A 25,692-nucleotide genomic window follows, 5' to 3' on the forward strand; every position below is an offset into this window, starting at 1 on the left:
TAGATGGGTAGCTATCTAGCTAGCTACATATTTATTAGCTATAGGGCTGTCTATCTATCGAGCTAATTAGCTATTAGCTATCTATTAGCTAGCTAACTTTCTGTCTTTTTTAATTATTCTGGGTTGAGTGAGCGCTGGCCAGAATGTCTGCCGCTGCTCACCCGCACAAAACAAATCCAGTGACTGTAAAGTGTCCTTGAGAGTTTTGAAAGGCGCTTAGAAATTAAGTGTATTATTATTATTATTATTATTATTATTATTATTATTATTATTATTATTATTATTATGTATTGTTGTTGTTGATGTTTATTATTATTATTATTATTATTATTATTATTAATATCTATTTGCTATATAGCGATATAGCTGGCTGGATAGCTATCTAACTAGCTAGCTATTAGCTATCTGTTGTCTAGATAGCTAGCTTTCTATCTATTTGAATTACTTTACTGGGTTGAGTGAACGCTGGCGCGTGTGGCTGCCGCTGCTCACCCACAGAAAAACTTATCCTGTGACTGTTAAGTGACTTTGAAAGTTTTGAAAGGCACTTATAAATGAAATGTATTATTATTATTATTATTATTATTATTATTATTATTATTAGTGTTATTATTATTATTATTATTATATCTATTAGCTGTCTGGCTAGATGGCTAGCTATCTAGCTAGCTACATATTTATTAGCTATAGGGCTGTCTATCTATCGAGCTAATTAGCTATTAGCTATCTATTAGCTAGCTAACTTTCTGTCTTTTTTAATTATTCTGGGTTGAGTGAACGCTGGCCAAAATGTCTGCCGCTGCTCACCCGCACAAAACAAATCCAGTGACTGTAAAGTGTCCTTGAGAGTTTTGAAAGGCGCTTAGAAATTAAGTGTATCATTATTATTATTATTATTATTATTATTATTATATCTATTAGCTGTCTGGCTAGATGGCTAGCTATCTAGCTAGCTACATATTTATTAGCTATAGGGCTGTCTATCTATCGAGCTAATTAGCTATTAGCTATCTATTAGCTAGCTAACTTTCTGTCTTTTTTAATTATTCTGGGTTGAGTGAGCGCTGGCCAGAATGTCTGCCGCTGCTCACCCGCACAAAACAAATCCAGTGACTGTAAAGTGTCCTTGAGAGTTTTGAAAGGCGCTTAGAAATTAAGTGTATCATTATTATTATTATTATTATTATTATTATTATTATTATTATTATTATTATTATTATTATTAGTGTTATTATTATTATTATTATTATATCTATTAGCTGTCTGGCTAGATGGGTAGCTATCTAGCTAGCTACATATTTATTAGCTATAGGGCTGTCTATCTATCGAGCTAATTAGCTATTAGCTATCTATTAGCTAGCTAACTTTCTGTCTTTTTTAATTATTCTGGGTTGAGTGAGCGCTGGCCAAAATGTCTGCCGCTGCTCACCCGCACAAAACAAATCCAGTGACTGTAAAGTGTCCTTGAGAGTTTTGAAAGGCGCTTAGAAATTAAGTGTATCATTATTATTATTATTATTATTATTATTATTATTATTATTATGTATTGTTGTTGTTGTTGTTGATGTTTATTATTATTATTATTATTATTATTATTATTATTATTATTATTAATATCTATTTGCTATATAGCGATATAGCTGGCTGGATAGCTATCTAACTAGCTAGCTATTAGCTATCTGTTGGCTAGCTAGCTAGCTTTCTATCTATTTGAATTACTTTACTGGGTTGAGTGAACGCTGGCGCGTGTGGCTGCCGCTGCTCACCCACAGAAAAACTTATCCCGTGACTGTTAAGTGACTTTGAACGTTTTGAAAGGCACTTATAAATGAAATGTATTATTATTATTATTATTATTATGATGTTGTTTGTCTTGTATTCCCCTCCCCCACCTCCCTACCTCCAGTGTGGTGTGTGAGATCGGCCCAGTGGCCGCTGACAAGCAGTTTTGGGGCCAGGTGGACGTGGAGGTGAAAGGCGGAAAGAAAGGAACCTCCTCCATGTTCTTCACTTACAGGGTAAACATAATAAATCACACCCTCCTCAGCCTTCTTCCTGTCTCATGTTGAAAGATTAAGGGATAGCTCGCTACTGGAAGCTTTTACTTGACTGCATTTTTTTTCTGACTCAACATGCCAACTAACAATGATAAATACATAAATAATAAATTCATTAAAATCAAGAAAGTAATTAATAGACTAATAAATGAATACACAAATAAATTGCATTCACAGTTTAGTTTAATCACCTCTTTTGTTATTTATTTTATTTATGGTTTTATTGTTCTGGTGTTTATTGTTCTTTTAATGGTCAAGGGTCATTGGGTGTTTTGAAATGTATTATTATTATTATTATTACTATTACTATTATTATTATTATTATTGTTATTATAAATGGATGAGTAAATAAGTGGATAAATAAATAAACGGATAAATAACGCTCAGTTATTTTTGAAAGGCACTTAGAAATTAAATGTATTATTTTATTATTTAACTAACTAACTAATTATTTAACTTTAATTGTATTAATATTTAACTTAGAAATTAAATGTATTATTATTATTATTATTACTATTATTATTATTATTGTTATTATAAATGGATGAGTAAATAAGTGGATAAATAAATAAACGGATAAATAACGCTCAGTTATTTTTGAAAGGCACTTAGAAATTAAATGTATTATTTTATTATTTAACTAACTAACTAATTATTTAACTTTAATTGTATTAATATTTAACTTAGAAATTAAATGTATTATTATTATTATTATTACTATTATTATTATTATTGTTATTATAAATGGATGAGTAAATAAGTGGATAAATAAATAAACGGATAAATAACGCTCAGTTATTTTTGAAAGGCACTTAGAAATTAAATGTATTATTTTATTATTTAACTAACTAACTAATTATTTAACTTTAATTGTATTAATATTTAACTTAGAAATTAAATGTATTATTATTATTATTATTACTATTATTATTATTATTATTATTGTTATTATAAATGGATGAGTAAATAAGTGGATAAATAAATAAACGGATAAATAACGCTCAGTTATTTTTGAAAGGCACTTAGAAATTAAATGTATTATTTTATTATTTAACTAACTAATTATTTAACTTTAATTGTATTAATATTTAACTTAGAAATTAAATGTATTATTATTATTATTATTATTATTATTATTATTATTATTATTATTATTATTATTATTATTATTATTATAATAAATGGATGGGTAAATAAGTGGATAAATAAATAAACGGATAAATAACGCTCAGTTATTTTTGAAAGGCACTTAGAAATTAAATGTATTATTTTATTATTTAACTAACTAACTAATTATTTAACTTTAATTGTATTATTATTTAACTTAGAAATTAAATGTATTATTATTATTATTATTATTATTATTATTATTATTATTATTATTATTATTATTATTATAAATGGATGGGTAAATAAGTGGATAAATAAATAAACGGATAAATAACACTCAGTTATTTTTGAAAGGCACTTAGAAATTAAATGTATTATTTTATTATTTAACTAACTAACTAATTATTTAACTTTAATTGTATTAATATTTAACTTAGAAATTAAATGTATTATTATTATTATTATTATAAATGGATGGGTAAATAAGTGGATAAATAAATAAACGGATAAATAACGCTCAGTTATTTTTGAAAGGCACTTAGAAATTAAATGTATTATTTTATTATTTAACTAACTAACTAATTATTTAACTTTAATTGTATTAATATTTAACTTAGAAATTAAATGTATTATTATTATTATTATTATTATTATTATTATTATTATTATTATTATCATAAATGGATGGGTAAATAAGTGGATAAATAAATAAACGGATAAATAACGCTCAGTTATTTTTGAAAGGCACTTAGAAATTAAATGTATTATTTTATTATTTAACTAACTAACTAATTATTTAACTTTAATTGTATTATTATTTAACTTAGAAATTAAATGTATTATTATTATTATTATTATTATTATTATTATTATTATAAATGGATGGGTAAATAAGTGGATAAATAAATAAACGGATAAATAACGCTCAGTTATTTTTGAAAGGCACTTAGAAATTAAATGTATTATTTTATTATTTAACTAACTAACTAATTATTTAACTTTAATTGTATTATTATTTAACTTAGAAATTAAATGTATTATCATTATTATAACTAAATAAATACAAAATAAATAGGCAAATAAATGAATAGACAAACAAATAAATACATAGACAAATAAATAAATAAACAAATGGATAAATAAATGAATAAATGGATGATAAATAAATAGACAGATACAATACAATACAATACAATACAATACAATTCAGTACATATTGATTTCTATTGATTTCTATCGCGCTTTAACAACAGCTGAAGCTGTAACAAATCGCTTAACATGCACAACTATTATTGACAGGAAATAAAGCAGTCACAAAGATAGTGGAAAGCTCCAGGTAGTAAAACTATGATCAAATCTGAATCATGCTGAGTCAAATACCAAAAATTACAAGTGACTTTTAAGGCGCGTTTTAAAGATAAATAAAGTTACAATGTTTTTGACAAAAATCGGGCTTTTTATGTGGAAACCGTCTGTAAAAACCTTCAAAGTAGGTGTTTGAGCCGATGCAGCGCCCTCGACCTCATTTCTCTCTTAGAATTGAATAGGTAGCGTTGCTTCAGAACTCGCCTTCCTTATCCCCAGTGGCGCTAAATCATACCCCCCTCCGGGAAGTCGTGCACCTACCTTGAGTGTTTGCTCAGCAAATTGAAGCAGATTAGCGATCCGATGAACGCAAGATAGAGGTTGCGAATTGTTTGCACGCTCACCAACGAGTGTGCGATTCAACTTGTAATACACGTATTTCTGGCTACTCTCGCATAACGTTGAATCTCCTCGACAGAATCCTATCCCTGAGGCGGTGACGCCCAATCGCGGGCCCAAAGCCGGTGGAACCCTCATTACGATTAGCGGACGCTTTCTGGACACGGGCAGTAAGGAAGACATCCAGGTTACCGTCGGAGATGTGGGCTGCGATGTGTAAGGATTTGCACTCCGTTCAAGGTTTCTTCCGAGGGCCACAGATGGACAAAAATGAATTAAAAAGGCTAAAAATTGCATACAGATGCTAAAAACATCTACATTTATATCTATAATGTGTGTGTGTGTTTACAACTAGCTAGCTATCTAGATAGCGAACTATATAGCTGGCTATCTAGCTACCTACATAGTTAGATAGATAGATAACTCTCTAGTTAGTTAGATCGGCAACTACCTATCGAGCCAAATAGTTTACTATCTAGCTAGCTCAAGAGCTAACTTGATAACTAGCTAGATAGCTACCTAGATATCTAGCTAGCTAGATAGCTAACTAGTTAGATAGGTAGGTAGGTGGATAGATGGATGTATAGATAGCTAACTAGATAGCTAACTAGCTACATAGCTAGCTCAACCAACTGATAGATGATAGAGAGAGAGAGAGAATTAGAGAGAGGGAGAGGGCGGGAGAGAGAGAGAGAGACAGACAGACAGACAGACAGCCAGGCAGACAGACACACAGATAGATAGCTTACTAGCTAGATAGCATACTAGATAGCTTGCTAGATAGCAAACTAGATAGCTAACTAGCTACATAGCTAGCTCAACCAACTGATAGATGATAGCGAGAGAGTTTGAGAGAGAGGGAGGGAGGAATGGATGGATGGATAGATAGATAGATAGATAGATAGATAGATAGATAGATAGATAGATAGATAGATAGATAGATAGATAGATAGATAGATAGATAGATAGATAGATAGATAGATAGATAGATAGATAGATAGATAGATGGATGGACGGACGGACGGACGGACAGATAGATAGATGGATAGATAGATAGATAGATAGATAGATAGATAGATAGATAGATAGATAGATAGATAGATAGATAGATAGATAGATAGATAGATAGATAGATAGATAGATAGATAGATAGATAGCTCAACCAACTGATAGATAGATAGATAGATAGATAGATAGATAGATAGATAGATAGATAGATAGATAGATAGATAGATAGATAGATAGATAGATAGATAGATAGATAGATAGCTCAACCAACTGATAGATAGATAGATAGATAGATAGATAGATAGATAGATAGATAGATAGATAGATAGATAGATAGATAGATAGATAGATAGATAGATAGATAGATAGATAGATAGATAGATAGCTCAACCAACTGATAGATGTGTAGATGGATAGATAGATGTATAGATGGATAGATAGATGTATAGATAGATGTATAGATAGATAGATAGATAGATAGATAGATAGATAGATAGATAGATAGATAGATAGATAGATAGATAGATAGATAGATAGATAGATAGCTCAACCAACTGAAAGATGTATAGATTGCTAGATAGTCTGGAGTTGGCGTTCTTATCTTGACTTTATCGTCACGTTGTAATGAATCTCAACCTCACTTTTTTTTCCTTGAGTTGTGACCTTAACTTTGGTGTCACATATGACTCCCCAACATTGCCATGATCCCAATCCGTCTTGACATTTTAAGGAGAAGGAAAAGCCACAAATAACGAGCCTGACTAAATTTAACAAGCTGTCAACCCGTTTCCACCTTGGACCGCGCCGACCCGGCCTCACCTCTCACCTGTGACCCCCACTGAAGTTTTTTTTTTTTTTTTGCTGTCAACAGGGAGCACTTTGGAGAAGAAATCACCTGCAGAACAGGGAAGTATCTGGCTGATAAGGTGCCCTCTGAACCGCTCGCTGTCACAGTGAAGTACGGAAGGATTGCCGTGACACACGTCCACAGTGCTTTCCAGTTCTTGGAAAACCCCACCGTGTCGGAATGCCAGCCCAAAGCCAGCTTCGTCTGGTCAGTGCTACACTTTGCACCATATAACCGTCGTCCTTTGCATGCCTTGCTTATTTCTCTTCTGACTAAATAATAATAATAATAATAATAATAATAATAGAATGAGACCTCAATTTACAAACACCTTATCTTACAAACTTTTCGTCTTACAAACGTCAAATTTCTGAAAATTAAACCTTATAATAAGCACTATTTTCATAATACACACCCACCACGGCTTGATACAATGCATTGTATTTCTTTCATTACAATACAATAGCACATTTATTATACATAGAATAAGGTATGTTGTGTGTAGTTTTAAGGCTTATTTAGTTGAAAAGTATATTTTGTGGAAACCCAGGAACGGATTACTCCCATTTTAATGGTTTCCTATGGGATTTTTTTTTTTGAGATACACACTTTTCACCTTACACACTCGTAAGTTGAGGTCTCGCTATAATAATAATAATAATAATACATTTAATTTAGAAGCACCTTTCAAAACTCTCAAGGTCACTTTACAGTCAGAGGATGTTTTTTTTCTGTGGGTGAGCAGCGGCAGCCAGACGCGCCAGCGTTCACTCAACCTGGAATAACTCAAATATATAGAAAGTAGCTAGCTAATAGCTAGTTGTCAATATGGATGTATTGTATTGCCTTTTGTACACCTGCCCCCATTTCAAGCTCATATAACTCCAGCACTCCAGCCCCATATCATTTAGGAATTAACTATTTCTTTGCTATGAAAGAAGAGAGTCTAAGGTTTTTAACGCTGTATTGAATGTTTATGTAGTCCTAAAACTCAATATTCTTTGGATCCTGGAATTCGAGTGACAATGACAAAAACCCTGGCACTGGAGTGGACACATTTTTGATGTAAAAAAAAAAAAAAAATCCCTGGCATCCAAGTTATTCTAATATCAACCCCATATTTCCCACACTGATGATTATAACTAAACGTTTATTTTGTTTGTTGACGTCTCCCCATCACACCGAATGCAATTTGTAAATTTGTCCATGCGTGACTGTTGTCATGTTTGTTTTACAGCGGCGGGAGAAACATTGTGGTGAGCGGCTCGGGTTTCGACATCATCCAGAGAGCTGTCATGATGGTCCAGGGAGAAGACAACTCAACATCATTTGAGGTGTGTAGTCTGTGTGTTTGTATGACTGGTCTTGTGGGGACCACTAACATTTTATACCCTATTTAGTGAGCACATTTTTGACAAGTAAGGACTTTTTGGCCGGTCCTCACAAGTTTCATTCGAAAGGCTTCTAGAAGGTTTATATATGCATCTGTTAAAGTTTTAGAGAGGTCCTCACAAATTCACCCAAAATGATTTTTTGGTGTGTATTTTCATTTCACTTGGATACACACACTTTTTATTCACAGTGTGTGTTTATATGTATGTGTGTGTGTGGTTAATGAGAGGAAAAAAGTTCATACCAAAAAACGTAAAACAATATTTTAACCAAATTCACAACAGGGGTGAGGACTTTGAATGTACGCATTCAGAAACCTCACTCATGCTGTTATTTCAGTTTCAAGTCCGCTTTTTATTTCTTTGTTTTTAAAGCAGTTGACATGGGAAATGGGGTGACATTCAAATGTGACACTAGTTCTTCTCTAAACTTATCAGCAACGGTGGTCCTCACACCTTTATCTGAAGTTATCCGGACCTCACAAAATGATTGAAACAGGAATGTGTGTGTGTGTGTGTGTGTGTGTGTGTGTGTGTGTGTGTGTGTGTGTGTGTGTGTGTGTGTGTGTGTGTGTGTGTGTGTGTGTGTGTGTGTGTGTGTGTGTGTGTGTGTGTGTTTATAACTAGCTAGTTGGCTAGACAGCGAACTAGATAGCTAGCTATCCAGCTAACTAAATAGATAGACAATTCTCTAGCTAGTGAGATAGATGACTCTCTAGCTGGCTAGATAGCTAACTGTGTGTGTGTGTGTGTGTGTGTGTGTGTGTGTGTGTGTGTGTGTGTGTGTGTGTGTGTGTGTGTGTGTGTGTGTGTGTGTGTGTGTGTGTGTGTTGTGTTGTGTGTTCCATTTCTTTTTCAATTCCCTATAATTATCTGCACCGTGCTCCATATTGTCCCCATCTATCTGTTCTCTGGCAATCATCATTTCTTCCCTCACTTCATTTTCTCTTGTGAATGCCCCCCCTCCCCCGCCACTACCTCCCTCGCACCCCCTTTTTTAAAAATCTGTTCCCGCCTGTCCATCCATCTCGCAAGCCCACGAGGAGACAGCGGTGATTCATTCAAACCTCGTCAAGATTTTCTTGTTGCCACGCCGACACACCGCCCCCCCCTATCCCCATCCCCATCCCGCCTGCACTCTGCGCCAGCCTCCGCAGATCCCATGGAGATTACTTAAGCCAAGTATTACCTCATCAGTCTATAAATCCTTCCAAACCTGTCGGATTGCAGATAGCGGCAAAATAAAATGCCCCAGCGTCCCCCTCTCCCGAAGCTTAAAGAAGCAGGATTTTCTGCGGCGGGGTGAACTTAAAAGCGGATCGTCTGTCCTCCAGTGTTAGCGGACGGTGCTAAGCAGTCGAAAAAATGTTGATCATTTTCCTCTACGGGGCTCCATTTAATGCCCGTATTAAGGTTTGCGGGAGATTATGTGGCGGCGTGGCTTTTTATCGCTTGCCGCCAACTCTTGTGTTGCCAAGAAGTGGCTGAGATGCGTGTTATCTCAAAGGCCTCGGCTGGTCAGCTTCTTAAGCTTGTTGTGCTTAAACTCCGGCGAAATCTTTAGAAAGTCAATATTTCTTGCCGGTTGCATTGTTGCTCAGACTCTTACAGTGATAATAGTTTTTTTTTTTTTCGTCTTTTAATCGCCCTCCAACAATATTTCTCCCAGACTTGTGGACTGTTTAAAAAAAAAAACATTTAACGTTGACGTCCAATACATTTTTCCATATCAACGTTTAATTTGGGGCCGCTTGTGTGCACTTTTGGGTAAACAAATAAAATAAAATAAAATAAGTAAAAATGTCGAGCTGGCTGGCTATCTATTAGCTATTTATTAGCTATCCATTCACTAGCTAGATAGCTATTACAGTGATACCCCGTCTTACGAACGCTTTAGTACATTTATTATACATAAAATAAGGTATATTGTGTGTCGTTTTAAGGCTTATTTAGTTGAAAATTATGTTTTATGGGGACCTGGGAACGGATTATTCTCATTTTAATGGTTTCCTATGGGAAATTAATGTTTGGAATGCACAACGTTCGCCTTACACAGACTTTCTGGGAACCAATTAACTTCATAAGCCAAGGTATCACTGTACCTATCTACCTGGCTGTAAGATGTCTAGGTGTTGGCTATCTGGCTATCTATTAACTATTTATTAGCTATCCATTAGCAAGCATAGCTAGCTATTAGCTGTCTAGATGGCTGTTAGTTCGCTAGCTGTAGGCTATCTGCCTATTAGCTATTAGCTATCCATTAGCTAGCTATCTAGCTATTAGCTGTCTAGATGACTGGCTGTTAGTTGGATAGCTGTTAGCTATGTGGCTATTTATTAGCTATCCATTAGCAAGCTAGCTAGCTATTAGCTGTCTAGCTGGATGGCTGTTCGTTGGCTAGCAGTAGGCTATCTGCCTATCTATTAGCTATTTTTTAGCTCTCCATTAGCTCGATAGCTAGATATTAGCTGTTTAGCTGTTAGTTGGCTAGTTGTTAGCTATATGGCTATCTATTAGCTATTTATTAGCTCTCCATTAGTTAGATAGCTAGATATTAGCTGTATAGCTAGCTAGTTAGTTGGCTAGCTGTTGGCTATCTGGCTATCTATTAGCTATTTATTAGCTATCCATTAGCTAGATATCTAGCTATTAGCTGTCTGTCTGTCTGGCTGTTAGTTGGCTAGCTGTTGGCTATCTATTAGCTATTATAGAGTGAACGCTGGCGCAAATGGCTGCCGCTGCTCACCCGCACCAAAAAATCACGTGACTGTAAAGTGTCCTTGAGAGTTTTGAAAGGCGCTTAGAAATTAAATGTAAATACATAACATGGTTGCATTAATGTGCACATCCCATTCAACCAATCCCATTCAAATGCACGTTAAAGATAATAATACTCCAATAAAATGTGTATGTTATCATCACTTTTTCCTCTTGGGCTTATCTTTCAAACTGTTTTTAATTCACCTCCACACACCGATGCAAAACGTTCTGTTTTCCATACGTGTAGCTGCTTGGCAGTACATCAGATGACTAGCCGTAAGACATTGGCGCCTTAATATCTCAGCTACGAAAGGTCAGCGCTTCATAATTTTTTTTGGAGGAAGGGTGCGCTTGATAAAGGTCGCTCGTTGTAGCGCTGCAAACCACAACCACAATCATAAATATGTCGTAAATGTTACATCAATACCTCTCTGAAAGTGTCAGTCAAAACTGAGCATGATTGCATTTTTTCTTAAATAGGATCTCTCTAGCTTGTGTACAGTGATACCTCGGTTTACGAACCCCTTAGCTTACGCACTTTTCGGTTTTCGAACGTTAAATTTATGAATTTTTTTACCTTGGCATACAAACTATTTTTCGGGATACACACGGAGCTGCCACAATAAGTGATGTGTCGTTTGCGAACGAGCCTGTTCTCCTGACAAGAAAATGGCAGCCGGCTTGTTTTGGTCCTCTATTCCCCGCCCCCAGTCGTTGGTTAAAGCCACGTGATTGGTCTAGAACGCAGCAGTGAAGGGGTGGGGATTACAGACAGAGAGAGAGTGAAGCAGTTCACCAAAAAGAAAATGGCTGCCGACTTTTTTTTGTCCTCTATTCCCCGCCCCCAGTGCTCGGTTAAAGCCACGTGATTGGTCAAGAACGCAGCAGTGAGGGGAGGTGGTTTAAACATTAAAGAGACAGACAGAGAGGCAGACGACAGTGAGAAAAATTTAACACACTTGATGCAAAAAGCTACAGTGACATTTGGACTCGTTTCAACTTTTATCGTTTACAGTATAGACTGCAAGGTTAAAATTCACATAAATCAGGCTCCACAAACAACCCACACAAGCCCTCTGTACACTTCATGCAAAAAGCTATCAATCCAGCCAAAGAGAACACAAGTGATGAGGAACTAGAGAAAATGATCACAGAGAAAGCACCTACAAGGGATCATTCCTCAAGATGGTGAAAGGAGAAGGTTACGTTCCTCATCAAGTGTTTAATGCTGAGGAAACCGGCCACTCCATTCCATCAAGCCATCAACGACCATCACAAAGGTAAATAAAACAACTTTATTATACAGTACAGTTTATTTATTTAATTATTATACAATAGCACATTTATTATACATAAAATAAGTTATATTTTGTGTAGTTTTTAAGGAGTAGAAAGTAGAAAATTGTGTTTTATTGGGACCCGGGAACGGATTATTCTCATTTTAATGGTTTCCTATGGGAAATTAATTTTTGGGATACACACTTTTCACCTTACACGCTCTGTATGGGAACCAATTAAGTTCGTAAGCCAAGGTATCACTGTACCTAATATTTGTGGTCCGGAGGATTTTTATCGTCACGAGCAGAATTTTCCAGAAGGGCACATTGCACCCTCTTGCAAGCAGATGGTGATGGAGGCGCTGACGGTGGTAGTGTGAAAGTTTGCCACCAATGTGGCTGACGAGTTGAACTCGCTATGTTGTCGCAGGAAGCACATTGTCGGTTGCCAACACACAGTGATTAAAATATCGCCTTGCGTGTCTGTTTATTGTTTACAAAAAAAAGTGAGTAACGTGGTTCTCGCGTAGACTAAAATGACAAAGCAGAAATTTGTGACTTCAAACTGTGTCTCCCCACTGCAATATATCACCTTTTCGTCTGGATCTGCTGATGGAAGGAAAATAAACACATGAATGCATCAACAAATAAATAAGTGTATACATAAATGCATGAATACACAATACAATACATATTGATTTATATAGCGCTTTAACAACAGCTGAAGCTGTGACAAAGCGATTAACATGGACAGCTATCATATACAGGAAATAAAGCAGTCACAAAGATAGTAGAAAAAGTCAAATGGCAAACATATGTAAATATTAAATAAATAAATAGAAACATAAACAAATGCAAATAAATACATAAACTGACAAATAAACAAGTAAATACATAAATATAAATAAATAAACACATTAAATAAATAAATAAAATAGTACATACATAAATAAATAAATAAATAATAAATAAATAAATGAATAAATAAATACAGAGATACATAAATAAATGCAAATAAATAAGTATACCAAAAAAATACGTAAGTAAATACATAATTACAAATAAATAAATAAATAAATAAATGAATGAATGAATGAATGAATGAATAAATAAATAAATACGGAGATACATAAATAAATGCAAATAAATAAGTATACCAAAAAAATACGTAAGTAAATACATAATTACAAATAAATAAATGCATACAGAGATAAATAAATAAATGCAAATAAATGAATATACCAAAAAATATCTCAGTAAATACATAATAAAAAATAAATAGATAAATACACTGAGAGAGAAATAAATAAATACATAAATAGATAAATAAATAAATAAATACAAAAATACAAAAACACAAAAACACAACAACACAAAAATACTAATAAATAAACAAAGACAATGAATAAATAAATACATCAATAAACACATAAATAAATTATGCTAGGAAGTTAATAAATAAATACTTAAATAAATACATTAAAAAATACATAAATAAATAACGCTACAAAGTTACGGCTACCCTTGCTGCGCCAGTGGAATAACTGTGTTATTATTGTTTACCCATGACAATTTGACATTTCTGCGTGGATTTCAGCAAGAATCACATGTGATTTTCTGCCATGGGCCATTTATTTATGTATTTATTTATTTATTTATTTTTACTTAGCTGTTAGCGTGAAATCAAGTCACATGGTGGAAAATAAAAAGTGGTTCACGATTGGTCGCAGACAATAATTGGAAGGATACTTTTCCTAAAAATTGCCCCCGAACAACATGTACCGACCAAATGCGCACCGGACGTGGAACACACGCTAGTCAGCCTTTGCAGCATAAAATAAACGCCCGCCTGTTTAATGACACCTAATATACCGCCTCATATCATTTTAATGTTTTTTTTTATGTCACCCTAACCTTTATTCTGATCTCCTTACGCCGTCGGGGCGCTAGGTTGCTCACGAGAAGAACGACACGGTCATCCAGTTCCGCTCGCCGCCGGTCAACGAATCGCTGAGTCGGGTTGCCAGGACGTACATCAAGCTGGACAATTGGGAGAAGGACCTGCGGAATTTTGACTACCACCCGGACCCCGTCTTCTACGATTTGCCCAAGAAGGTTTTCACGGAGGCCAGCATCATCATTGTCACCGTGAGTAAACGCCGCACCGACGAGAAGTGGAAAGAGCTTGGCCATGTGGGTTTCGGGTGTAGATGATTCTTACGGGAAGGTGGTGACGTGATTGTTTGTGAAAAGGTGTCTGCTGCAATTACACATTTAAAGGACAACCGACACCACTTTTTTTGTTTCCTAACTGATATCAGAAAAAAGTTTTATAGCATCTAAAATACCCAAAACACGCAGGATGATATTTTTAGTCAAATGCAAAACACCAATAAAAATGACTTAAAGTGTCCCAAAACTACTTCAAATTGAACCCAGAAGGTCCCGCCCCCTTGTTCGTGGTGTCACGCCAAGACGTCTTGCCTTACTCGAGAAACAAAACAATGGCTTCAGATTCGGAGAAGATGCTTTCTTGTTACTCATCCAGTTATGAATATGTTTCAAATAGTTCCGAAGAAGAAAGCATACATGTTTGCAATCGATTAAATAATTTATTCCGTATCAATTTGAGCCGTCTGGACTCCAATGTAGCGTCCCAGAAAATGCACAAGATGGCGCCCAAGCTCCGTAGGAAATGGGATGATTTGTCTCCTGGGAATTTGTGTCAACTAGTATCAAATAGTAGTCTTTGTGCAACACACGATTCACCATCGCGTTATTTATGTGTTTTCCTTCTAATTTCGCCATCAACACGATGTTATCAGACCAAACAAAGTACCCAAAATGCATTGTGTGTCGCTTTCTCAGTCAGGGGCGTTCCTGACGTGACGTCACGTCAGGAATCGTCACCAACTCAAAAACGATACTTCCTGAATTCAACGCGAGTCTTAAAACATAAAATATGCGACGGAATCTTTGTAAAATACCTCAGTAGAAGTCATTTAAAGTGATTTTACAAATTATGGACACAACTTGTCCGGAGGCGTCGGTTGTCCTTTAATTCCATCTATTATTTAGTAAGTAATTCACATAAATTGAGTTAAATCGACGGATGTATTCAAGGGGCTGACAGGTGATATACGAAGGGGGGGGCGGGGATTTAATTGGTTTTATTTTGGTGACTTCCTGTATGTCGTTTGTGGCTCTTATTAAAATTCATGCGTCTGGAAAAGCGAAAGGATTACCATTCACCACAATTAAAATCAAGTGGAAAAGACAACACGCGTGGCGCATTTGAGAATGAGGATTAAAGGGGCCAATTAAAGGTAAACGGGATTACATGTAAATTGGTTCATTTACGTGTTTTTCCTTGGTGTGTATCTTCCCTTACATTAGCCTTTCGGGTGAGTTTTTTTTTAGGTGCTTCCATCTCAAAACACACATTATTAAACAAAAATATATATATATACATGTACAATTCAATACAGTGCATATTGATATATATAGCGCGTTAACAACATCTGAAGCTGTAACAAAGCGCCTAACATGGACAGCTATCATACACAGGAAATAAAACAAAGATGGATTTTTTTTCAATAAATATTTTTTATTGATTGTATATTTCTAATATATTTTTTATTTTATTCTCTTATATATTTTTTTATATTTAATATAATAAATAAAACACTCAATCTACTGTCTATTGTTATATAATAAACATTTATAATCAATAATATAACATATATATTATAAATATTTTATATTGTTGATATATTTTATATTTTTATTATATAGCAATATGTATTTTTATTTTCTTCTCTTTTACATATATAGAAGATATGTTTTTTTATATTTAGTATAATAAATTTTTTTCTATTATGTTGTATTGATATATATATATTTCTAATATATTTTTATGTTATTCTCTTTTGCATATATAGATATATTTTTTATATTTAATGTAATAAAATAATTTACAAAACCTATATTGTTGTATAATAAAAATATATAATAAATTATATATATATATATATATTTATATATATATATATATATATATATATATATATATATATATATATATATATATATAGCAATATTTTTATATATATATATATATAACAATATATATTTAATTCTATATATATATATATATATATATATATATATATATATATATTTTTTTATTATTATATAACAATATTTTTTTAATTCTCTTATATGTATAGATAGATAGATAGATAGATAGATAGATAGATAGATAGATAGATAGATAGATAGATAGATAGATAGATAGATATGTGTGTGTGTATTTTCATATTTAATATAATAAAAGAAAATACTGAATCGATATTTTTATATAAATAAAATATGTCATACATGAAATACATGTACATTTTTTTCCTTCTTTTAAAACCATCGCAGTTGAGACGCCAAACTCAACATTTGCGTTGACCCGAATAAATGTGCATACAGATACATCCGTTCGTCACTAATTATCTAGCGTCTTATTGCCGACTTTAAATCAGCGTTGTCCGCATGGATGCGGTGGGGGGCATAAAGTCTCCTTGATACGCCAATTCTTTGTATCAACGCAGCTAATGCAAATGATAATCTCTTCATCATCTTCCAGAATCCATTAGCGCGTAGCGAAGGCCCAACTACTGGAAATGCACATACAATTGCGAGCGCGGCTTAAAAAGACAACTTTCTGATCCGATGCGCTGAAGCCATTAGTCGAAAAGTAAGACGTTTTACCAGAAGCGTCCTTGTATTTAATAAGCTCAAGCATGCTTCTCACCTAATAGGAAAGAGCTGCTTAGAAAGCTTCCTGTAAATATGCGCAGAATATGCTCGCCGATGACCCTTCCCCGCGCAATTAATCCGACTGAACTACAGGTTCCGCTTACAATTATATTATTATTATGGGATATTTTTCACCCCTGAGCACACGACAGATTTTTTTGTCATCGTTTTCAATTGAGGTCGGTGGTAGGTCCTAGCAAGTCAGCCATTTTAACGTCACAAGCGTTCTTCTTTCCGAGTGACACTTCACACATTCTAATTAGAAGTTGTCTTTATCTTCCCGAGGGATCGTGGGCATACCGTAGCCTATCGGGAAGTAGGCTGGGGACACCCTGAACCGGTGTCCAGCCAATTCCAGAGTGCTCACATAGACAAAGAACCATTCACGGGTCACAATCACATCATTGTGTATTAGATTGTTCCATTTAGCTATTGGTGTCAAAGTCGAGGCCCGGGGGCCAAATCTGGCCCGCTGCTTCATTTTATTCGGCCTGCGAAAGCAAATCAAGAATAAGAATACATTTTAAGCGCCTTTCAAAACTCTCAAGGTCACTTTACAGTAACGGTATACATTTTTTTTGTGGCAGCCACACGCGCCAGCGTTCACTCAACCCAGAAGTAACTCAAATAGATTGCTAGCTAGCTAATAGATAGCTAATAGAGAGCTAGTCAGCCACTAGTGCTTGAATATCACCATGCAGATATCATTGCCATTTATTTTCAATGGACTCCAATGATCTGGCCAAGTAGTGGCTAACGTCAGCTGTGGACTCAAACATTCTTGCTAATTATCTGCTAACATTAAAAGCTGATTCCAATGCTCAGGGGATAATGTATGTTTAATGTGATTAGTGAACAGCTATGCTTGGAGTAACTTGCGGCTAATGTTAGCTAGCAGTGGCCTCAAATGCTCAGATTGTCAGATAGACTTTGTATGAACTCCATTGTGCGCTCCACACGCAATGGCTAACATTAGCAATCACGATGCTGCGTATGATGTGTAGCATTTATTTTGGTGATGGGGGGGGGGGGATGGCGATAACGGGAAATTTTCCTCATTTTGTTGTACTTTTTTGGAATGTGGGAGGAAACCAGTATATCCGGAGAAAACCCACTTAGACACATGTAATCTTCACACGGCAAGGTCATTTTGTCGATGTGCCGTGGTTGAAACTCATCATTCAAAGCATGTCCACTCATTAATTTCGGCGATGCGGTAAAAACGGGATGTTGTTGCGCATGAAAGGTTCTCTTCGTAATTCGTTTGTTTGTTTCCTGTCGCGTAGGGTCGAGGCTTCTCCAAAGCTATGACAGCCAAGGAGGCTCAGGCCTTCGTGGGCGACGTTCCCTGTCTGGTCAATACTCTCCAGGACGACAAGCTGTTCCTGGACCCACCCTCCACCAAGCCTCGCGCTCGGTCCCGGAGACACCGACGCGACACTCGACCCGAGCTACTGGACCTGATGGTCAGAAACGTCTTCTTGCTTCATTCTTAAGCAAACCATGAGAAGGTTTCTTCAGTTGTCATCTGGCCTTCTTTGAAGGTGTCGACAGATGTGGCGGTGCCAGACTCTGCTATGATTGGTCCCTGCTCTCAGGTTGGGGGGAGCAGAGGACTACTCCCTGCGGCTACACTGATTGTTTCTATTGTCCTGACTGATTACTTCTATTGTCCTGCCTGAGTATGGGGTCTACGACTGGCCTGATTGCCCCATTTGAGCTGGTATCACCTCATCAGCATAACTAAGCCTATGTTGCCTAAGAAGTCGGTTGTAGGAACGATCCAAATTGAACCTCACCGCACCATGGCGATTTAGTGTAGGGTTTTGCTATTTTCTTAAAACAGAAAACCCTTCACTAAATCGCCATGGTGGGGTGAGGATGGTGGTTTGAGGTTCAATTTGGATCGTTCCTTCAACCGACTTCTTAGGCAACATAGACTTATAACAGTTCAAATGGGGCAATCAGGCCAGTCGTAATCCCATACTCAGGCAGGACAATAGAATTAATCAGTGTAGCCGCAACCTGCGAGCAGGGACCAATAATAGCAGAGTCTGGCACAACCACGACTGGACAGTATGGATATATACAGGGCCATAACTCCCAGCAAAAGATTTTAGTTCGCTGACGAAGCCTCCGAGATAAGAAGCGAAACATCCGACACCTTCAAAGAAGTACAGATGATTGCTGAAGAAACGTACTCATCGATGGACCACTCCTGTACGACTAAGAGCTTACACAGACGTATTTTTAAGCAAACCAAACACCCTCGAAAAGTCCAAGAAAAAGCAAAAACAACCGTCGAAGTTCACCCGTCACGACGCTGTTGAAACATGGACCGAATCTGAATTTCATCAACGTGATCTAAAATTTAAATGTTACCTCTTTCTCACCGCTGATGATGACGGGTGCCGTCAACTCCGCTCTGGGTGAACTATTGTTTCATTTTCAGCACCGTTTGAAAAAGCGACACGGCTGAACTGGAGAATAGCTCAGGATGTTCCCTACAGGACATTCACTTGATTTAAATGTCAGACACAATACAGTCATGGATTTGTTCACTCCATACTGGGCCTACTCAGTATGTCGCGACACTTTAAAACACTCAAAAGGCCCCGCGGCAGTTCTGAAGGTACATAAATAAATTAATAAATAATAAATATATGGATAAATAAATAAATAAATACATACATACATAAGATATTCAAATAAATACATAAATCCATAAATAAACGGATACATAAATACATACATAGATACATAAATAAGATATTGAAGTAGAGTGAACGCTGGCGCGAATGGCTGCCGCTGCTCACCCGCACAAAAAAAAAATCCTGTGACTGTAAAGTGTCCTTGAGAGTTTTGAAAGGCGCTTAGAAATTAAATGGATTATTATTATAAATAAAAACGATATTCAAATAAATAAATAAATAAATAAATAAAAACAATATTCAAATAAATAAATAAAAACAATATTCAAATAAATAAATAAATCAAAATAAAAAAAAATAATAGATAAATAAATAAGGTATTCAAAGTAATAAATAAGATATTCAAAGAAATAGATCAACAAAATGAATGAATAAATAAAGAAGGAAATAAGCAAATATATCCATAGGTAAATAAATTAATATATGCAGAAATACATTAATTACTGATTGATTAAATAATTAAATAAATAAATACATAAATTTACATAAATTGCTCAATAAATAAAGGAATAAACAAAGAAATAAATGAATCCACAAATAAATGAATAAATAAATACATCAATAAAATAATAAAATAAATAAAATATTAACATAAATAAAAAAGATATTAAAATAAATAAATAAACAAATAAATAAATAAGATATTCAAATAAATAAATAAGATATTCAAATAAATAGATAAACAAAATGAATAAATAAAGAATAAAATAAGCAAATATATATACACGGATAAATACATAAATATATATATATATATATATGCAGAAAGAAAGAAATTACTGAATGATTAAATAACTAAATAAATAAATACACATTAATAGCTCAATAAATAAATTCATAAATAAAATCATAAATAAATAACATTTTCAAATAAATATATAAAAAAAGAATAAATGAATAAATAAATGGGCAGATAAGTAAATCAGTAAATAAATAAATAAATACATTAATGAAAGAATAAATAACTCAATAAATAAATACATTAAATAATAAAATAAATAAATAAATATATAAATAAATAAATAAATATATTGATTCGCTGTGGCGACCCCTGAGGGAAAAAGCCGAAAGGAAAAGAAGAAGAAATAAATACACATAAATACCTAAATAAATAAATAGATAAACAAATACGTAATAAATAAATAAAATAAATACCATTTCTTCACCCGTCACCGTTTTTAACCGTGACCTCAATAAATGTCCGAAATGTGCTTGATTAAAACATTTCACCCAATTCTCCTCCCTCCCCCACCCCACTCCCCACCCCTAGATCAAGTTTGGCAAAGGAGAGTGGGTGGTGGGCTCGGTGCAGTACGAGACGAAGAACGATTTGTCGCTCTACATCATCATCCCTGCCGTCATTGTTCCCATGCTGCTCATCATTGCCATATCCGTCTATTGCTACAGGTGAGTCTGAGCGACACCCGTGTGTTCGAATGTCACATGCATGTAAACAACCATTTTCTTTAACCTATAGAGGTGAAAATACTTAAAGGACAACTGACACCTCCGGACAAGTTGTGTCCATAATTTGTAAAATGGCTTCAAATGACTTCTATGAGCGTGTTTTACAAAGATTCCACCACATACAGCTATATTTTACGTTTTAAGACTCGTGCTGAATATTCCGGAAGTCTTGTTTTTGAGTTGGTGACGAGTCCGTACGTGACGTCACTGAAGGAACGCCCCTGACAGAGAAAGCGACACACAATGCATTTTGGGTACTTTGTTTTGTCTGAAAACATTGTGTTGATGGCGAAATTAGAAGGAAAAACAAATAAATAACGCGATGGTGTTGCACCAAGACTACTATTTGATACTAGTTGACACAAATTCCCAGCAGACAAATCAGCCCATTTCCAACGGAGCTTGGGCGCCATCTTGTGCATTTTCTGGGACGCTACATTGGAGTCCTGACGGCTCGAACTGATACGGAAGGACTTCTTTAATCGATTGCAAAAATGTATGCTTTCCTCTTCAGAACTATTTGAATCATATTCATAACTGGATGAGTAACAAGAAAACATCTTCTCCGAATCTGAAGCCATTGTTTTGATTCTAGAGCAAGGCAAGACTTCCTGGCGTGACGTCACGAACCAGGGGGCGGGACCTTCTGAAACTGGCCATTTCCGGGCTCATTTTGAAGTAGTTTTGGGACACTTTAAGTCATTTTTATTGGTGTTTTTTGCATTTGACTAAAAATATCATCCTGCGTGTTTTGGGTACTTTAGATGCTATAAAACATTTTTCTGATGTAAGTTAGGAAACAAAAAAATGGTGTCGGTTGTCCTTTAAGCAATTTCGACGCTTGCTTTAATTTCTGTTACACTTTACTGAACGCTGACTCTCCGCCTGCAACGCCATTTTGTTTTTGAAAATCGCATTTAATTCAATCGCGACTGCAAATGCAATTAATCATTAATCAGCCCTTGTTCAAGATAACCTCGTACGACGATCAAGTCGCCGTCTGAAGTGTCGATCGGAATTTTGTCGCCGTAAACGTACTCCCGTGCGCAGGAGGAAGAGCCAACAGGCCGAGAGGGAGTACGAGAAGGTGAAGCACCAGCTGGAGAACTTGGAGGAGAGCGTCCGAGACCGCTGCAAGAAAGAGTTCACGGGTACATACGCACACACACACCCCACACATAAATACAGTGATACCTCAGTTTACGAACTTTTCACTTACGAACATTAAATTCGCAAGAATCTAATCTTGGCACACCAACTACTTTTCGGCGGACGAACCATACGACACAGCACCACGGTGGCTGGCGCACTAGATTTCAGCACCCCCTTTGAGTGCAGACGTGGTTTACTATCGAGTGGAGTACTGGGAAGATGACACAAAAGAAAATTACGATCGAGCAGAAGAAGGAGATCATCGAAAAACACAAACGCGATGTGCGTTTGTGTGACTTAGCGTCCCAGTACCGTTACGCTAAGTCGACCATTGCTACCATCCGTTGACAACTACCATCACAAAGGTAAATAAAACAACTTTATTATTCAGTAGTTTATTTCTTTAATTACAATACAATAGAACATTTATTATACATAAAATAAGGTATATTTTGTGTAGTTTTAAGGCTTATTTAGTAGAAAATTAGGTTTTATGGGGACCTGGGAACGGATTATTCTCATTTTTAATGGTTTCTTATGGGAAATTAATGTTTGGAAGACACACTTTTCACCTTAGACTGTCTGGGAACCAATTAAGTTCAAAACTGAGGTATCACTGTACCCTAAAATTGTGGACAATAATAATAATAATAATAATAATAATAATACATTTCATTTCTAAGCGCCTTTCAAAACTCTCAAGGTCACTTTACAGTCACAGGATCGTTTTTTTCTGCGGGTGAGAAGCGGCAGCCACATACGCCAGCGTTCACTCAACCCGAAAGTTACTCATGTGGCTGCCACTGCTCACCCACATAAAAACATATCCTGTGACCTTGAGAGTTTTGAAAGGCGCTTAGAAATTACATTGATTATTATTATTATTATTATTATTATTATTATTATTATTATTATTATTATTATTATTATTATTGTTATTATTATTATTATTATTATTATTATTATTATTATCAAATAGATAGAAAGCTAGCCAGCTAGCTAACAGATAGCTAATAGATAGCTAGCTAGACAGTTAGCTAACCAGCTAGATAGCCATATAGCTAATATAGCCAATAGATAGCTCCTCAATCCACTCTAACATAGTTCCCCTGCAGCAAGACCAACAAAGGAAGTCATTGTAAAAATAATTGACAATGTCCCGGTGCATTTGCGGTTCTATCATTTTGATTTTTGTCCACCAGATCTGATGATCGAAATGGAGGACCACACCAACGACCTGAGCGAGGGTCGCATCCCCTTCCTGGATTACAAGACCTACACGGATCGCGTCTTCTTCTTGCCTTCCAAAGACGGCGCCAATGACGTGATGATCACCGGCAAGCTGGACATCCCAGAGGCTCGGCGGGCGACCGTGACGCAGGCACTCAACCAGTTCTCCAACCTCCTCAATTCCAAGACCTTCCTTATCAACGTAAGCACACCTTTTTTATTCCCGGCTTGGATTGTAATCACGGTGGAACAATATGCAATTACAGTGCGACCTTGGTTTACGCACTTAATTGGTTCAGAATCAGAATCAGAATACCTTTATTCGTCCCGCAATGGGGAAATTTGCAGTCCACAGCAGCAATTGAAGAGGGATGGGGTTGGGGTGGGAGTGAAAGGATAGAAAACAAGATATTCTAAGCATAACAAAATAAAAATGTCAACTGTATACTGTGCAAATGTAGATGTGCAAAAACCGTTCTATAAACAAGACTGTACATAGTGCAGAATCAAGAAATGCATTTAGATATATTGCAACAACCCATATTTACAAGTGTCCAGTTTTTTTTTTTTTTCACATTTTAAAAATCACATAAAAAAAATCTAATCCGTAACAAAGGCCAAAATTCCAATAACCATCTCCTTCCCGGAAATCGTAATCTCTGAAACATCACAGCACATTTCATTTGGATCTGATCCAGACTGTGCATTTGCCAGTAGTACTTCATTTTTTAAATGGAAGATCCCATCTAACATGTTCAGCCCCGGATATCTCATCTGAGGCTTGAAATTTGTTGCGTGTATAATGGATCTTGTGCTATTTGCTCAGAGCAACTTGCCGCCTTAGCTGACATTATGTACCTTCCACGCGGTGTTGCCGTTTAATTCAATTTTGATGTGCTTGAAGCAAAGCCGTTTTTGTAACACGCTACTCAACCATTAAAAAAACAACAACATCATTATGCCGCAACAATTGCAGTACAGTGGGGCCTCGGTTTACGAACACCTTGCCTTACGACTGTTTCGGTTTACGAACGTTAAATTTATGAAAATTAAACCTTGGAATACGCACTATTTTTCGGGATACACATGGAGCGCCACCCCACCATGGCTGGCAGAGTAATCGTCGGCGGAAGAACACCAAAGCACACGACCGAACAGCGCCCCAGCCGGCCTACCTTTCCACACCCATCTTGTGCATTTTCTGGGACGCTACATTGGAGTCCAGACGCCTCATGGAAGGACTTCTTTAATCGATTGCAAACATGTATGCTTTCCTCTTCAGAACTATATGAATCGTATTCATAACAAGAAAGCATCTTCTCCGAATCTGAAGCCATTGTTTTGATTCTCGAGCAAGGCAAGACGTCCTGGCGTGATGTCACGAACAAGGGGGCGGGACCTTCTGAAACTCACCATTTTCGGACTCATTTTGAAGTAGTTTTGGGACACATTAAGTCATTTTTATTGTTGTTTTGCATTTGACTAAAAATATCATCCTGCGTGTTTTAGATGCTATAAAACGTATTTCTGATGTCAGTTAGGAAACAAAAAAATGGCGTCGGTTGTCCTTTAAATATGTCGTGAAATATTTGAGCTCCTTCTTTTTAAACCCACATACGTGTGCTTGTTCACACTCCCACATCTCAGCACGGGGATCCTTTACTGGCTTCTATTTTCAATTCTGCCTGTCTTACCCTGGCGCCCACTGTCAGATGCTGACGGCTCCAATATTAGACGTCTGAAAACACGGCGCAGGCAGCAGATTGGAAGGCTTCTAATAATCCAACAGGGGCTGCTGGCGCGGAAGAAGCCTTGGAGGTGTTAACTGCAAATCTGGGAGAGCTTCCCTTGCTTCTCATTTGTGTTTTATCCAAGCTTCGCTATGGAGCATAACCATGTTTACCACCCTTGTTATTATTGGCTTTGCCGTCTGTCATTAAATATAGGGATACCTTGGCTTATGAACTTAATTGGTTCCCAGACAGAATGTGTAAGGTGAAAAGTGTGCATCCCAAAAATTAATTTCCCACAGGAAACCATTAAAATGAGAATAATCCGTTCCCAGGTCCCCATAAAACATTATTTTCTAATTTTCTAAGCCTTAAAACTACACAAAATATACCTTATGTTATGTATGATAAATGTGCTATGGGATTATAATTAAAGAAATAA

At 35.7% G+C, this 25,692-nt stretch overlaps 1 protein-coding gene across 2 annotated transcripts in view; it reads left to right on the forward strand.

Annotated features, from left to right (window-relative positions):
• The window catches only part of plxnb2b (plexin b2b), a 225,603-nt gene that overhangs the window by 171,637 nt on the left and 28,274 nt on the right, over positions 1-25,692 (forward strand). For both annotated transcript variants that reach the window (XM_088995752.1, XM_088995751.1), the window contains 9 exons: positions 1,907-2,018; positions 4,951-5,087; positions 6,751-6,933; positions 7,964-8,060; positions 14,105-14,302; positions 18,247-18,426; positions 20,942-21,078; positions 22,189-22,289; positions 23,493-23,722. In XM_088995752.1, the coding sequence (XP_088851878.1) occupies positions 1,907-2,018; positions 4,951-5,087; positions 6,751-6,933; positions 7,964-8,060; positions 14,105-14,302; positions 18,247-18,426; positions 20,942-21,078; positions 22,189-22,289; positions 23,493-23,722 (1,375 nt within the window). The remainder of the gene's footprint in view (positions 1-1,906; positions 2,019-4,950; positions 5,088-6,750; positions 6,934-7,963; positions 8,061-14,104; positions 14,303-18,246; positions 18,427-20,941; positions 21,079-22,188; positions 22,290-23,492; positions 23,723-25,692) is intronic.

This window comes from Hippocampus bargibanti, linkage group LG05 (assembly GCF_051943395.1).
Source record: "Hippocampus bargibanti isolate YZ-2025 linkage group LG05, ASM5194339v1, whole genome shotgun sequence".
NCBI lineage: Eukaryota > Metazoa > Chordata > Actinopteri > Syngnathiformes > Syngnathidae > Hippocampus > Hippocampus bargibanti.